The sequence below is a fragment of the Notolepis coatsorum genome (genome assembly GCF_963971535.1).
Source record: "Notolepis coatsorum genome assembly, chromosome: 9".
Lineage (NCBI taxonomy): Eukaryota > Metazoa > Chordata > Actinopteri > Aulopiformes > Paralepididae > Notolepis > Notolepis coatsorum.
Window position 1 is genome coordinate 62,471,019 of NC_140173.1, and position 12,946 is coordinate 62,483,964.

The window sequence follows — 12,946 nt, forward strand, 5'->3', positions numbered from 1 at the left end:
AGACATGGTGGTTACCCTTCCCCTTGAAGCGCCACCAGACACAAGGAACGGAGATACCGCTGCCAAGGCACCGGGACAGAGGGCATGAAATGGAACTGGGCTAGTAGGCAGGCAGCGAGACACAAAGTCAGGACTGACCCATCATTGATGGCCATTTTGCTCTTACGTCACGCTCAGGTTGGGTTCCCGCAGTGTGATGCCCGGTGACCGGCCACTCGCAGACAAACCCCAGGAAAACAAAAACTACTACACACACAAAAACCCCAAACATCATCATTAAGTATCAAAGAAAAACAAATACGTCAGCCGTCTCCCTCACATAAATAATTTAATGATATTGTAATCGATTGGCAGAAAATTAAATAGCATTCCTACGAACAGGAAGTAGTCGTCGCTGGGAAGAGGAGGATATGGGGGGGGGGTACAGGTACTTGCCTCGTGGCCTCAGATCAGATCTGGTCGTCACAGCAGCCTGATACAAGAGGCTCATGTTCTCATACATAATATAGATCTATATATACTCTTTATATTAAATTACCAAGAGAAAAAAAATTAGGAACGCATTTGTTCCCAAAGACAAAAAAAACAAACATGCATGAATCCACTGACAGAGCAGAAGGAGGGGCGTGAGAGGGTGAGAGGGTGTAGGGGAGGAGCTGAGGGATGAATCTAGTGTCTGACAAGACCCTGAACCCCTTCCATGCGCGTGTGTGTGTAGAGTGGGGTCTTATGTGCATCGCCCCACAGTTCTGAGAGTGAGTGTGGCCGACAGTCGTCAAGACTCTATAGAGAGGACATGGCTCAACACCAGGCTGAAGTTGTCCTTACAACACTGATCCAGGGTCGGTTTTGTAATTTCCCCCCCCCCCCCCCCCCCCCCTCTTAATGGTTGAGGCTAGAAGAGGGGCTGGGAAGGATCAGGGATGTGATAGGACCAAACCAAAAGGCAGGGAATAAGGGGGGGGGGGGGGGGGGGGGGTATAAATGAGTAGGAGCAGTGTGCTCCCCCACACATGTTGAAATTAAAAAAAAATCAATAAAATCACATTCCTAAAAGCTGATCCCTGGTCAGCATTCAAGTGCAAGTTCAACCTGGCAGTCTACTGGTTAAGCGTAAGAGAAGGTTACCAAGAAAAACAACAAATAAAATAGATCCCTCGTTTGGCAGCCGAGGGCCAAACTCACCCCCCCCCCGCCCTCCACCAGCCCGCGCCCTGCTGGACGACTGGACCAATCAGAGCACCACAGGTGCTGGACGACTGGCTCAGAACTAGACATCACAGGTGCTGCCAGTCGATGCCCACCAGGGTCTGGTTGGCCTCCTGGGCATGGCCGATCTCCTCCGTGATGCTGTGTTGCCTCCACAGCTTCTGGATCTTGCGGTAGCGCTCGTGGCAGAGGTGCAGCGGGTTTCCCCTCCTACACCAAGAGAGACAAACACACAGTCAGTGTCAATGTGATCATTTTGGCAATTTAACCTCTTAAAATATTGGACGGCCCGACCGCGCTGCAATTTGCCCTCGTCTGTCGGCTCCGGGCTGCGTTTTTCCCGATCAACCAATACATTGTTGGAAAGTTTAATTTGCCGCCGTTTGATTAACACCATACTCGACCTATTGCGTGCTTCCAGTCTCGGGTTACAAGACCAAACAACCAACGAGTGTCATTTGACAAGACTGAACGTACCAGTCACCTCTGACGGTGAAAATGATGAAATTCTGGAGCCAATGAGGGCTGATCGCAACAACAAGGAGCAGAAGAAGACCAACAAGAATGAATAGCTGCGGACGGCTATTTTGGATAATCATGCCGAATTATTGCTGGTACACACATTACATGATGAATTGAAAATGGGGGACCCTGATGTAAACAAGACGAAAGTCTTTCTCTGGTCTGCATCCCCTTAACAATTGTGTGTGTATTGAGCCGTTATTGAAATTATTGAATTCGACAATTACGTTTTCTAAGCAAATATACTCCGAACAATTTTTTGCCTAACCACTCCTCTCTGGGCGCAGTGATTTCAGTGCTACTTTCTAACGTGACGCCGCGTTTGTTTACATTCTCATTTCATTCAAATGATCCGAACCGATTGAAGTTTATAGATACCATGACTTAAAATCCTCTTACCTTGACGATTAAAAGCCTCCCCAATTTAGAAAACAGTATTCCCATGGCTGGTCTTGATATACTGCACGCTAACAGAGCTAACCAGCAACCGGACACTCAAGCAGATAACGAGGGTAACTTCCGGTCGGGGAGTTCCAAAATAAAAGAGCGACGTCTATAGCAGCGGAAATACGTTTATTTTGTACATTATCTAACGTTAACACAAACCTAAACTAATGTTACAACTAACCTAAAGTTAGTTGTTCGTGTTAACGTTAGATAATGTACAAAATAAACGTATTTCCGCCGCTATAGACGTCGCTCTTTTATTTTGGAACTCCCCGACCGGAAGTTACCCTTGTTATCTGCTTGAGTGTCCGTCACGTTAGAAAGTAGCACTGAAATCACTGCGCCCAGAGAGGAGTGGTTAGGCAAAAAATTGTTCCGAGTATATTTGCTTAGAAAACGTAATTGTCGAATTCAATTATTTTTTATTTCTCCACGTGGTAAATACACAGGTCACAACATGTTTACAGGAACGTTTTGGAGTTGTATTTGGAGTGTATTTCGTGACTGTAGGGCACTGTAGGGAACGTCAGGGTACAAGTCTGACCCACTTCCAGTGATGAAGCTAAGCTACGCTAACGGAGCGGCTGTTCCCTAAGCCTAATGCATGCACAGAGATACAAAAAAAGGTATGCATCTTCTTGTCTAACTCCAGGGAAGATGCTAAATAAGCGAATTTCCCAAAATGTTGGGAGTTTTCCTTTAAGAACAAGGGCGCACACCAGTCTGTCCGATTTATGACTGCCTTTCAGAGTTGTTCATCCAAATCCAAGGTCGGAAAGTCAATAAGCATTGCGATACGTATACATCAGGCCACGGGGTGTACAAGGTTTTGATCTCCCCTTCCCCCTCTGGAATGCACTTTTGAATTTATATGCAAATACAGGCGGCTGAATCTGCGTCATGTTTGTGACGTTGTGAAGAAACAAAAAACATAATTATAGGATAAAAAAAAGTGCTCATTTACTTTATTGAAGTGACAGTGTCAAATGACAATATAGGCTATATTAAATTAGGAGCAAGTCTTAATGGTTAATGTCTAGTTAGAATAATATGTGTGAAAAAACGCTAAAACTACCAACCCGGGGAAATATGGGTCGCTGATTCCATTGATGTATTGATTAAAGGAGAGGGGAGGAGGGGAGAAACTGCCCAATTAAGTTGCTACATTAAGTTGAATGGATAGTGGATAGGACAAAAACAGAATCATAATTCATATATTTAACATTTAAGCATTTTATGAGCAAACAAAATTCATTAAATATTTCAAGCGGAGAACGGAGAAAAAGCAAAGCATTTATTTACAGAACAAAAAAAATTCTCCAAATATTTCTCTAATTACCTTCCTCTAGGTCTAGAAAATAAATGAAAAACCTAATTATATCATAAAAAAGTGCTCAAATACTTTATTGTAGTGCTGTCAATAGAAAAAACGAACTAATTAATCTCACAACATGTGTATCTCACAACAAAACCATCAACATTGACTCAGCTAGACCGCTTTCTTATATCCGCAGCACTAACAGAAATAAACACAACCCAGGCCTATGTTAAAGTGCAAATTTTTCACTCCATAGATTAATCTAGATTTTTAACACTTTAAATAATTTTAATTAATCTCCAGAGTTAAAGCATTAATTTTGCAAGCCCTACTTTATTATAATATGTAACGTGAGAACTGATGATCTGCGAGCGCATTCGCGCTGCATATTCAAGGAGCTTGCAGCTCTTATAATCACAGGATAGTGGATGAGACAAAAACAGAAATCAGAATTAATATATTCATATTGGGGTGGGAATCACCAGTTTCATCACAATACGATATTTGCCGATATCACAAAATCTGCCACGATACGATACGATTCTGCCTGCGATCGATAAGAGACGACATTATATGCCCATTTAGATCAACTAAAAAAAATTGAATTTTTTATTTTTGAGCTCTTCCAGACATTTAAATCAAGTTCAAGTTTCAAGTTTCTTTAATAGTTGTCATACAGAAGTACAGAATACTTTCATACAAAATGCTTCTTACTGTTACGCTCCAGAGACTGCTAGACAAGATAGTATCAAATAACATAGTATAGCATGTAATTTAGAAGAAGAAAATGAGGTCACAGTGTTCGGTATAGACATATGTACAATGTTCTGAGTTACCATATAATATACAATACTATGCAGTGTACTAATGTACAGTACTATCTAGTGCAAAGCAGAAATGGGATGAGGTACAATTTAGGTACAATTTACAGTAAGGTGTACGAGTTGTAGTGCAATCCTTCATCAATAAATATAAAGTGTGGGGAGTGGGTGCTACAGTGTGTTTGTTTAAAGTGGGTGTGTGCTATAAAGAGTGTGGAGTGGGTGCTACAGTGTGTTTGTTTAAAGTGAGTGTGTGCGTGTGGGTGTGTGTGCTATGTGCGTTTGGTGGTTGTTGTTGTGTAGTGTTCATTCATTGTTCGTTTAGCAGCCTGATGGCCTGGGGATAGAAGCTTCTTCTGAGTCTTTCTGTGCTCGCCTTGAGACTCCGGTATCGCTTGCCTGACCGCAGCAGTTCAAAGAGGCAGTTGTTCGGGTGACTGGAGTCTTTAATGATTCTCTTAGCCTTGCCCTTGCAACGCTTGTTGTAAATGTTCTGGAGGGTGGGGAGCCCCCCTCCAATTGTGCGTTCGGCTGAACGTGTCACTCTTTGTAGTCTGCTTCGGTCTTGTGCAGTGCTATTCCCAAACCAGGAGGTGATGTTGCCGGTCAAGATGCTCTCTATTGTACATGAGTAGAAGTTCTTAAGGATCTTCTGACTGACTTGGAACTTCCTTAGGCGCCTGAGGAAGTAGAGGCGTTGTCGTGCCTTCTTCACAACACTGTCAATGTGTGTGGTCCATGTCAAGTCCTCGGATATGTAGGCTCCGAGGTACTTAAAGCTGTTGACTCTCTCAACCGGTGCCCCGTCGATGCTGAGGGGGCTGTAGTCCTTGACCCCCGACCTCCTGAAGTCCACAATCATCTCCTTTGTTTTGCTGACGTTCAGGGAGAGGCTGTTTTCCTGGCACCATCCCGCCAGGACCTTGACCTCTTCCAGGTAGGCCCTCTCGTCGTTGGCAGAGATCAGGCCCACCACCACTGTGTCGTCAGCAAATTTGATGATTGTATTGCTACTCCGCTGAGCCACACAGTCGTGTGTGTACAGGGAGTAGAGGAGGGGACTCAGAACACAGCCCTGGGGGGCCCCTATGTTGAGGGTGATGGATGAGGAGGTGCAGTTGCCTGCTCTCACCACCTGGGGTCTGCCAGTCAGGAAGTCCAAGACCCACTGGCAGAGGTCATAGTTCAAGCCCAGGTCCCTGAGCTTGGCTATGAGTATGGAGGGGACTATTGTATTGAATGCCGAGCTGTAGTCGATGAATAGCATTCTCACATAGTTCCCCTGCCTCTTGTCCAGGTGTGATGCTGCTGTGTGCAGCACATGGGCTATGGCGTCCTCCGTGGACCTGTTGGGGCGGTATGCAAATTGCAGGGGGTCCATGTTGATGGGGAGGGAGGAGCAGATGTAGCCCTTTACTAGCTTCTCAAAGCACTTCATGGCTATGGAGGTGAGAGCTACAGGGCGGTAGTCGTTGAGGCAAGCAGGCTTGGATTTCTTGGGTACAGGGATAATAGTGGACTTCTTCAGGCAGGTGGGGATGACAGCCTGTTCTAAGGACAGGTTAAATATGTCAGTGAATACTGGGGCCAGTTGGTCGGCACAGACTTTTAGGACGCGGCCGGGGATGCCGTCCGGTCCTGCTGCCTTCCTGATATTCACTTTTTTTAAAGGTCCGCCTCACCTCATGCTCTGTTACCCTGAACACTGCGCCTCCATCAGCAGCCGACCCCCCCCCCCCCCCCCCCCCCCATTGCCGTGGCTTGTGAGCTGGTGTTGTTATTACCAGCATCAAACCTCGCATAGAAGGTATTGAGGTAATTTGCTAAGGAGATGTCACTGTTCAGTTTGAGGGAGGCGCCTTTGTAGTCTGTCATCGTTTTGAGCCCCTGCCACATAGCTCTAGAGTCAGCTTGTTCAAACTGGAGTTCAATTTTATCTCTGTAGCGCCGTTTGGCCTCTGACACTGTCCTCCTTACGTTGTATCGCGCCACCTTGTGGTCATTCATGTTGCCTGCCACTAGGCCGTCGTTGTATGCTTTGGTGCGCTCTCTCAGAGCTTCACGGACGGATTTGTCTACCCAGGGTTTTTGATTTGGGTAAACTCTCATTTTGGTAGTGGGGATTGTTTCTTCCACCATAGTACAAACATAGTCCACCACTGTCTCCGTGTAGACATTAATGTTATCTGTGTCGCGGAACACATTCCAGTCTGTGCAGTCAAACGCAGACCGGAGCGTCTCCTCTGACGTCAAATAAATGAAAAACAATCTATTGTTTTTAATACAAATAGACCTCCTGTTCACTGTAATGTGCCACGTTTTGATATATTGAGCTTTAAACTTTAACCTCTTAAGCCCGACGAGACCGGTACCGGTCCCAAAATGACATCACGTCATAAATCAATCTCTCCAGACTGTTTGACAAAAGTATCGTTTTATTTTTCAAACGTATTTCAAGTATAAACATCATAACCATGTCACAATGCAGTTATAATGTATATTATCATCAATACGTTAGTTTACCAATAGGTTAAAGTGTTATTAGATAGATTTTCGTTTTCGTTTTGGTGTTGTTAAGTTTGCGAAAGTCGACCATTTTGGAAAATTTGAACGTCGGGAATTGTAGTTTTTCTGCTGCCATTTTGAAGACGACACAGACCGCTTTCGATGAGCGTTGGAATTTTTCCGAACGACACCTCCCAAAGGCCTCTATGGGGTTTGAAGCAAATAACTTCTGTATGAATTTTTTTAATATCTCTTATTACTCGGGATAATAAACTACAAAACTTAACGTTATTGGTATATATTGAAGCGCAGTTAGTTTATCTTCCCTATTTTTTGCATGTAGCAACAATTAGATTTGAAATTAGTTTTAAAATGGTGCCACCCTGGCAAAAATAAAAAAGCTACTGTACATACAGTAGATTTCATTATCTGTTCTTATGCACGCCTGGCGATACTAAATCCAAATTGAACTCCGACATTTGAAATATAAGATTTGGCACAATCCATAAATGTGCGAATTGGCTATAATAAGGTCATTTATAAGCCTGCTATTCTATAATAATATTTAAAATAGCATTGGTCCGGATGGGAGAATTCAGTACTGTATCTACAAAACCTTCTGTTTAATCATCTTCCCTTTATTAATTTCATTAGATTTTTTGTACACATGATCTCAAAAAGGTACTGACCGAGATCAGTGGCAGTTTTTCATGTCTGGTTTTTAGCATGGTGTTATTCACTGTCAAAGATGCAAAGAAAAATCATAATTCATATTCTCCTTTGTTTCATCACAATTTAAGCAAGCCTAGTAATAGACACAATATTTCTGACACTGGGAATACATTCACTGAGGTCCATAGATGTCCCTAGATACCGAGAATATGTAAATGGACCTTGTAGAAGTGGAGCAATATTCCATTTACTTATGTATTTTAGGCAGAAAATAGGGCTCTGGGCTTAACACATCCAGTGCCATTCACCACAGGGCTCTGTGGGCTGTGTGTGCCAGTGCTTTGTTCAATGGGGATAAATGCCGGTGTTTGCAGTGCTAAAACTATATTAAATATTATAGCTTGTCGATTGTCATTGAGTTTCTTCCGGTCGAGATGCAAAAAAACTGAAACTATTTTGATCGATACATTTCCGTTTTATACCGTGGTGAATATGAGTATACTTTTAGAGTGATTCTGTGTAATCCCAGGAAACGCAGCCAAACAGCGTTTTACTGCATTTCCCTATAAATCGTGCCATTCCTCGCCTGGATCAATAATCAATCTGAGATCAACGCTAGATTATCAGTATTATGTTTCATCATGGATGCATGAAAGGGGGGGGGGGGGGAAGCCGCCCCTCCGTGCTTTGATCAGAATCAACGGGACACGCCACACACACACGCGCTCCGATCGTGGGGAAAGAATGATCAGATCAACGCAAGATTGATAAAATATAGCCCTTACCTCGTCTATGATGTAGTGTACTGCAAAAAGAATAATCCAATTATCTGATCGCCATTACAAGTACTGATCGTGATCATGTTTCCAACGTAATCCAGCATTGAACATGGGGGGGGGTGCTCGTCGATGCATCTGTTGTAACCGCTTGTCTTGCCTGAGTGTCTAGACTCCGCCCCCATGCCGCAGCTCGGCCCAGACGCGTCTATATTTATCCCAGCCGAAGAGTGCGTCGCGTTTCTCTGATTGGCCATGTGACCGCGGCAGCGCGAGAGAGCGGCAGTGCGGAAATAGGCTGCATCCTCCACGTCAAGAAAGACAGACAGGCATTCTCTGTGACAAACCCTAACCTTAACCAACTCCGAAATAATGCCTAACCTTAACCCTAACCTTAACCAACTCCGAAAGAATGCCTAACCTTAACCCTAACCTTAACTTAACCCTAACCTTAACCAACTCCGAAATAATGCCTAACATTAACCCTAACCTTAACTTAACCCTAACCTTAACCAACTCCGAAAGAATGCCTAAACTTAACCAGCGGAAGAATGCACGTTTATAGCGAGAGATGATAAACCTAAAAAAAAATAAAAAATTGAAGTGATTCGAACTTGTGACAGCACGGCGGCGTACCAGTTGAGCTAAGCGTCGATGGAAAAACACCGGGGATTACGGCTACATAATGCCGCGCTGCCGCGGGGCGTATCGCAGCCAATCAGGGAAAACGCGGAAGCACTCGGCAGCACTCTTCGGCTGGGATTAAAGAATAGGCGGCCCAGACACCAAGCCACATAATTTCAAATGGAGTGCAATAGCGGCCGCAAGGCGTTAGGCGGCGATATTGGACGTTTGCGATCTCAGACCCATTCAGGACAGCCTGCACAGGCTGCCTGATGAATTATCAATGGAGATAGCGAATAAAAGAAATAACGATACAGAAACGTGTTAGCACGTGAATGGCACTCAACGGTCGGGCCTCAGAAACACACCCAAAGTGTAAGAGGTTAAGTAATTTTTGGAACTCACAACTCACAACATGCAACCTAAAACCCCTTCCTCTCCCAAACCGTTCCTACAATTGTTTTATGTTGCATGATGATCATGAATACATTTATTATGTATAAAGGAATGGCGAGGATGCAAAGCATGTTAGATGCATTTGACCTCATCTCGGAATAAAACAGCAGGGACTTATTTCGGGTCGCAAAATAGACACTTCGTAAAAGTCAGTCAAAGCTTACCAAAAGCACGAGCAGTGAACTCCAAGACCACGTGACTGAACTCAAACTAGAAAGAAACAGACTAAGAAATGACGTAAACTCCATGATCAAAACTGCTAAAAAAAATTTCATCAATGACAAAACCGAGGAAAACAAAAATAAACCACGTGAACTTTGGAAATTACTCAACAATCAACTAGGCTGCAGTAAAAAACTCAAAACCAGGTTCTCAAACATAAACATAAAGACGGACAACACGCTCATCACAGACAAGCTGGATGTAGCCAATTACTTAAACACTTTCTTCACAAACATAGCCACAACACTGGTAAACAAACTACCCTCCCACTCAGGGCAGTATGGGGTAGAACACATAGTAGCATACTACATGAACCTAGGCGTCCACAAAGACGACTTCAAACTGGAAATAGTAACTACAGATGAGGTACTCAAAAAACTGAGCGCCCTCCAACCAAACAAGGCCACTGGCCATGACAACATCCCCTCCAAATTCCTCAGAGACTCAGCAGCAGCCATCACCCCAGTCATCACACACATAATAAACCTCTCCATAAAACAGGGACACGTCCCCAAGGACTTCAAAATTGCGAGAGTAACACCCCTGCACAAAAAGGGCAGCAAATTAGACCCGGGTAACTACCGCCCTGTTTCTATCCTTACATCCATCTCGAAAGTCATGGAAAAAATAGTATACGAACAGATCGAAAAGTACCTCGCGGAAAAAAATCTAATCTACGAATTCCAATCTGGCTTCAGAACATCCCACTCCACTGACACATGCCTTCTCTACTTGAACGACCACATCAAACAAGAGGTGGACGCGGGCAAATACTGCGGCATGGTCATGCTGGACCTACAAAAGGCCTTCGACACTGTCAATCACACCATTCTGATTGACAAGCTAAAAGCAATTGGTTTTGATAGTTTATCAGTGAGCTGGATACAATCCTACCTGGAGGGGAGGGAACAGATGGTGGAAGTAAACGGTACCCTATCCCCCCCCCTCACAGTGAGCTGTGGTGTTCCACAAGGAAGCATACTAGGACCGCTACTATTCCTAATTTATGCAAATGACATGTCGTCAGCTTGTGACTGCAACTTGTTCCTGTTTGCGGACGACTCAGCCCTGCTGGTCTCTGACAAGAACAAGTTACAGGTTGAAAAAGCCCTCAGCTCGGAACTAGGCAAAATCTGCATATGGCTCGCCGACAACAAACTATCATTACACATGGGCAAAACAGAGTCCATTCTCTTCGGTTCAACTAACAAACTCAGCAAGACCGACGGCTTCTCGGTTACAGTGGGTGACAATATTATCACAAGGAAAGATGAAATTACCTACCTGGGTTCCATCCTAGAGGCTAATCTTTCCTGTGACAAAATGGCATCCAATGTAATAAAAAAAGTCAACCAACGAACGCGATTCTTGTACCGGATCTCCTCTCTGGTAAACAAGAATACCCTGAAGACTCTAGCAGGAGCACTCATTCAAGGGTACTACGACTATGCTTGCACCTCATGGTACCAAAGCACCTCAAAGGCACTAAAAAACAAATTACAAACATCTCAAAACAAGCTAGTCAGACTACTACTTGACCTGACTCCTAGAACCCACCTCACCCCTGCCCACTTTGACAACCTAGGATGGCTTAGAGTAGACGACAGAGTACAGCAACTTGCAATGGGCCTGGTCTACAAGATACACTACGCGACCAAGGTACCCATGTACATGTCAAAATACTTCCCAAAGGTCAGTGAATACCACGATCACAACACCAGAGGGAGCTCCACAAATCATGTAAAACCCAGATTCGGCTCAAACAAGGGACTAAACACGTTTCGCAATTATGCCACATCAATGTGGAACGCCCTGCCTAAAGCTGTAAAGGAATGTGAATCACTACCCACCTTCAAAAACACTCTCAAAAAACACCTACGTGAGACTGCAATTCGAAACTGGCCCCTACAAATGTCCTAACCTAGTTGTACAGTAAATGACCAAGTAAGGCTTTGTCAATATTCCAATGTACAGTGTAAAATGTATGTGTGTCCCCTACCCAACCCCCCCCCCCCCCCCCCCACCTCCAATGTACAGCCCTCACCCAACCCCACCCCACCAACCTCCTCCAATGTACAGTTTCTACGCCAAATGTATATACACTCCTTTTCTGGACACTTTTGTATCACAAACAGTACTGTATTTGCAAATCTGATATGTCATAAATGTATAGATGTAGCAGTACTGTCTATCTGTATGTCATGTATGTCATATATGTTATGATGAATTGAAAATGGGGGACCCTGGTGGAAACAAGACGAAAGTCTTTCTCTGGTCTGCATCCCCTTAACAATTGTATGTATTGAGATGTACTGTACTGTACCCATTCTGCAATCTGTTAATAAACTTTTCAATCAATCAATCAATCACACTATTTAGCCTTGCTCTGTTGTAATGTCTACATGGCGTTTCAGACGCTACCGTGCTGGGCGGATACGACTCGCCACGGGATTTTCAAAATAAGAGCATCACAATATGAAACAATCTTTTTTACATTGCATCGATCCTATTGGATCATTGATAATAGATCGATATATCGATCTGGATCGATGTATCGTCCCACCCCTAATTCATATATTTAAGCATTTTATGAGCAAACGACATTCATTAGATCGGACATTTGAAAACTGTCTCGATCTGAAAGCACATTCACGCTGTGTATTCAAGCTGAGAACACAACCCTCGGCACCGGTTTCTCCCCTCCCCTTTTTCTAGAGACGAAAAGTAACCTGGTGTAACCTGAGCGCCCCTACTAGTTGATACGGTTAATATGGCAACCACCGGAAACTACTCGGCAGTGGTAGACCGTCCGAATGGCTACATCTGTATGCGTGTGTGTGTGTGTATGTATCATGTGTGTATGTGTGTGTGTGTGTGTGTGTGTGTGTGTGCGTGTGTGTGTCTCTAACCTGAGTCCCTGGTCAGTCTCTCCATAGTCGTCCAGGTAGGGAGGAGCGTAGAAACAGCCCTTAGTTTTACCAGCAAGAAACAACACCTGGCTCTCCCTCACCCTGCACACACACACAGAATACACACACAAATAAATGTTCAATTCAAGACAAAAATTAATGGTGTGATTATTATCCTCTGTTGTATTGAATATGAATGGTGTGATTATTATCCTCTGTTGTATTGAATATGAATGGTGCTATTATTATCCTCTGTTGTATTGAATATGAATGGTGTGATTATTATCCTCTGTTGTATTGAATATGAATGGTGTGATTATTATCCTCTGTTGTATTGAATATGAATGGTGTGATTGACTGCCCGTAGACTGCTTCATTGGTACACCTTCATTTATAAAGCAATAATTGGTCAGCTCCCTTTTTACCTCGGTTCATACCGCACCATCACATCAAACACATTTTACA

General features: G+C 43.9%; 1 protein-coding gene across 4 annotated transcripts in view; it reads right to left on the minus strand.

Moving 5' to 3' along the window:
* Positions 1–966: 966 nt before the first annotated feature.
* The window catches only part of ubr2 (ubiquitin protein ligase E3 component n-recognin 2), a 168,581-nt gene continuing 156,601 nt past the window's right edge, over positions 967–12,946 (minus strand). For all 4 annotated transcript variants that reach the window (XM_084321190.1, XM_084321188.1, XM_084321189.1 and 1 more), the window contains exons 46-47: positions 12,482–12,583; positions 967–1,419 (exon numbers count right to left, since the gene is read on the minus strand). In XM_084321190.1, the coding sequence (XP_084177316.1) occupies positions 1,278–1,419; positions 12,482–12,583 (244 nt within the window). In that variant the 3' untranslated portion in view covers positions 967–1,277. The remainder of the gene's footprint in view (positions 1,420–12,481; positions 12,584–12,946) is intronic.